Source organism: Mustela erminea, chromosome 9 (assembly GCF_009829155.1).
Source record: "Mustela erminea isolate mMusErm1 chromosome 9, mMusErm1.Pri, whole genome shotgun sequence".
Taxonomy (NCBI): domain Eukaryota; kingdom Metazoa; phylum Chordata; class Mammalia; order Carnivora; family Mustelidae; genus Mustela; species Mustela erminea.
The window spans coordinates 107,015,720-107,018,645 of record NC_045622.1 but is presented as its reverse complement, the minus strand read 5'-3'; the positions used below and the strand labels follow the sequence as shown (position 1 = coordinate 107,018,645).

The following is a 2,926-nucleotide window of genomic DNA, read 5'->3' as shown; positions in this document are numbered from 1 at the left end:
CCGGGGGGTGGCACTGTTCCAGGTGTGCCCGTAGGGAGGAAGGGCACGCCTTGCCCGGCCGCTCCCTCAGCTCCCCGAGCCTGTAGCAGCCCAGCTCCTGGAAGGTAGCACTGTTCGTCCCGTAGCCTGGGGCTCCCATGTCCCACAGACACCAACATCAGCCCTGGCCAGGCCCAAGGCTGGAGACTAGACACTTCCCCGGGGAGCCATGCCAGCAGCTCCTCTCCAGGTCACGGTAATAAACTTGTCTGAAGCTGAGCCGCCACTCACCGCCTGTTTGTGGGCCCTTGGAAATCAGAGAGGTGGGAAGTCAACCTCTCCAAAATGAGCTTGGTCCCTGGGCCCCCTCGGACACCCCCCCCCTTACTCCTCTGGTCCTGAACACCCACCACCTCAGAGGGGGTTCCAGGTCTGGTCGGTGTCAGCCTCAAGGGCAGTGTCCCAGGGATAAGCGCTGGGGTAGGACTGGAAGGGGGCCACGCCCCTCTCCCCCAGGGATGGAGGCCCCTGGTCTAACTCCAAAGGGCAGAAAGAGACTAGGGAGCGGCAGTCAGAGCTGTGCCTGTCTTGAGACTTTGGATAAATCTCTTCCCCTTTGTAAGTCAAGTCAAGGGCAGGGATGGGGACTCCTAGTGGGAGCTCCCTGAGGGTCCAACACCCAACACCCGCCACACTCCTGAGTCCTCACACACTTCCCCAGTGGGACCATCCCACCCTGGGCGGCAGCTGGCTGCCTGACTTCCCACTGAAGCAGAGAGAGAGAGAGAGAAAGAGAGAGAGAAAAAATTTCCGTACAACTAGACAGGGAGCATGCTTCAGTTCTGTGAGGAAGTTGATGGTGACAGTAAGATGACAGAACCAGTTTTAAGGAGGTTACAAGAAAGCAATCCAATCAAGAAATCTCTCTCTCTCTCTCTCTCTCTATATATATATATATATGTATGTATATCAGATAGAGATCTGAGAAAACAGAAGGAATCCTGAAATAAGATCACAAAGTTAGATAAAAATTGGTCAATACCTTCTGGAAAAGTTTTTCTCAAAGCCCCGTAATTCCACGAGGGATTGAACTGCTTATCACTGGAACGTTGCCTTTGTGGCTAACACCAGCTAGACCTGGAACCTCTTCTGGGGTGGTGGGAGTTCAGGACCAGAGAACCAAGGCAGGGTGGATATCAGTGGGGACCCAGGGACCAGGGAAGGTCTCATGGAGAAGCGACACTGCAGCAAAGATGCGGGGGTCCTGAGGGAGGAGCCCCAAAGATGGCTGGGGGAACAGTGTTCCAGAAAGCCAGAACAGCAGACTGATGGTGAAATTGCCCCCTAGGAGCGAGGAAGAGTGAGAAGGCCGGGACCAGGCGAAGACAGTGGGGTTGCTGGCCAGTGCTGAGGGCTGGCTTGAGGTTTGGGATCCTAAACTTAAAGCGAGACCAGTGAGGTCCTGTGAGTCGGCAGGCCCATTCAGGGTCAAGGGTACAGGTGCAGGGTGGGCAGAGAGTCAGGTTTTTTCCCCAGTGGAGGTGGCCAAGACAGAGAGGAATAGGCGAGTGGAGAGGCTTTGCAAGGGGCTGGGCCAGAGGGTGGATAGCGAAAGTGGGAAGAGCTGGCACCGAGGTCAGGGGTCCTGGAGGGACCCGAGAACTCTGCCATCAGTGGGATCGATGAGCGAAGTGGGAAAAGCAAAGGAGATGAGTTTGCTACCTTACGTGGTTTCCATCAGCCCCACAAGCCAACATGTTCAGGGAGGGCCCCAAGGCCACACTGCTGTGGCGTGGGAGCAGAAAAAGCCTGTGACAGGGATATCTTGGGGACTCACTACCAGGCCTGCTTGTACGCCAGCATCAGGATTGCTGGGACAAATGCTGAGGTCACGCCTGTCCAGTGGGAAGTCCGGACAGGACCGAGAGAAGGAATCGGCGCGGGAGATCATCTCTGGGTGGCCTCTTTCATCTTGCGTCATGTATGTGAAGACCCTGCAGTGATAGCAACCTTGGATCCTGGGCCCATTCCCAGGAACCGGGATGTCTATGCCAACTTCAGTGCCAAGGCCACGCGAGAAGAGAATGATCGGAAGTACATTGAGGAGTCCATCAGGAAACAGAGCAAGCGACACCAGTACGACATCAGAGCCTACAGACTCGAGGGGAGCCTGGATAACGCCCGGCACCGGACTGGATTTCGTGAAACATGCAACATCACTGACTTTTCCGCCAGTGTGGCCAGCTGGGGGCTAGCATCAGCGTTACCTGGACTGTCGGTCAGGAGAAGACCTCTGGTGACAAGAGCCCTCATCCACACGAGTCTTCTCGGTGAAACTGGCAACGAACCTTCCAGAACAAAAACGAAGGGGACTAGACTTGCAGCCATCAAACCCCTCCTAGCCCTCCATCCTGCCTCCATGTTTGCCCCTTCTTGGCTCGCCTAATAGCCGTAACTTAAAGGGCGGAATATCAAGGTCGCTTTTATCCCTCATGCCCAGGTAATATCTCTTGCTTTCTTTGGCCAGGGTCAAGTTCTTAATCTTCTTACAGCCCCCACCCCTTTCCTCCCCTGTCACTGAAGCGTCTAATACGTTAGCAGGGAGGGGTAGGGAGACACACCACTGTTTCCATTCAGTCAGGGGCCCTATAACCAACTTTCTATTAAAAGGGAGATTTATCAGAATGGCTAAAATTAACAAGTCAGGAAATGACAGATGCTGGAGAGGATGCAGAGAAAGGGGAACCCTCCTACACTGTTGGTGGGAATGCGAGCTGGTGCAGCCACTCTAGAAAACAGCATGGATGGGGCGCCTGGGTGGTTCAGTGTTTAAGCCTCTGCCTTCAGCTCAGGTCCTGATCTCAGGCTCTCTGCTCAGCAGGGAGCCTGCTTCCTCCTCTCTGTCTGCCTACTTCTCTGCCTACTAGTGATCTCTGTCTGTCAAATA

General features: G+C 54.8%; 1 protein-coding gene across 1 annotated transcript; it reads left to right on the top strand.

The window, feature by feature from the left end:
- Window positions 1–208: 208 nt before the first annotated feature.
- On the top strand, window positions 209–2,425 carry LOC116599983 (glutamine synthetase-like). The gene is made up of 2 exons (XM_032359916.1): window positions 209–235; window positions 1,589–2,425. Exons 1-2 carry the CDS (start codon window positions 209–211, stop codon window positions 2,423–2,425), a joined length of 864 nt encoding a protein of 287 aa, XP_032215807.1.
- Window positions 2,426–2,926: the final 501 nt, after the last annotated feature.

Bases quoted from the DNA above. Each gene is read 5' to 3' on its own strand.
- LOC116599983 (XM_032359916.1), top strand. From the start codon at position 209: ATGCCAGCAGCTCCTCTCCAGGTCACG. The intron at 236-1,588 runs GTAATAAACTTG...GAGGGTGGATAG, and splicing joins CAGCTCCTCTCCAGGTCACG to CGAAAGTGGGAAGAGCTGGC.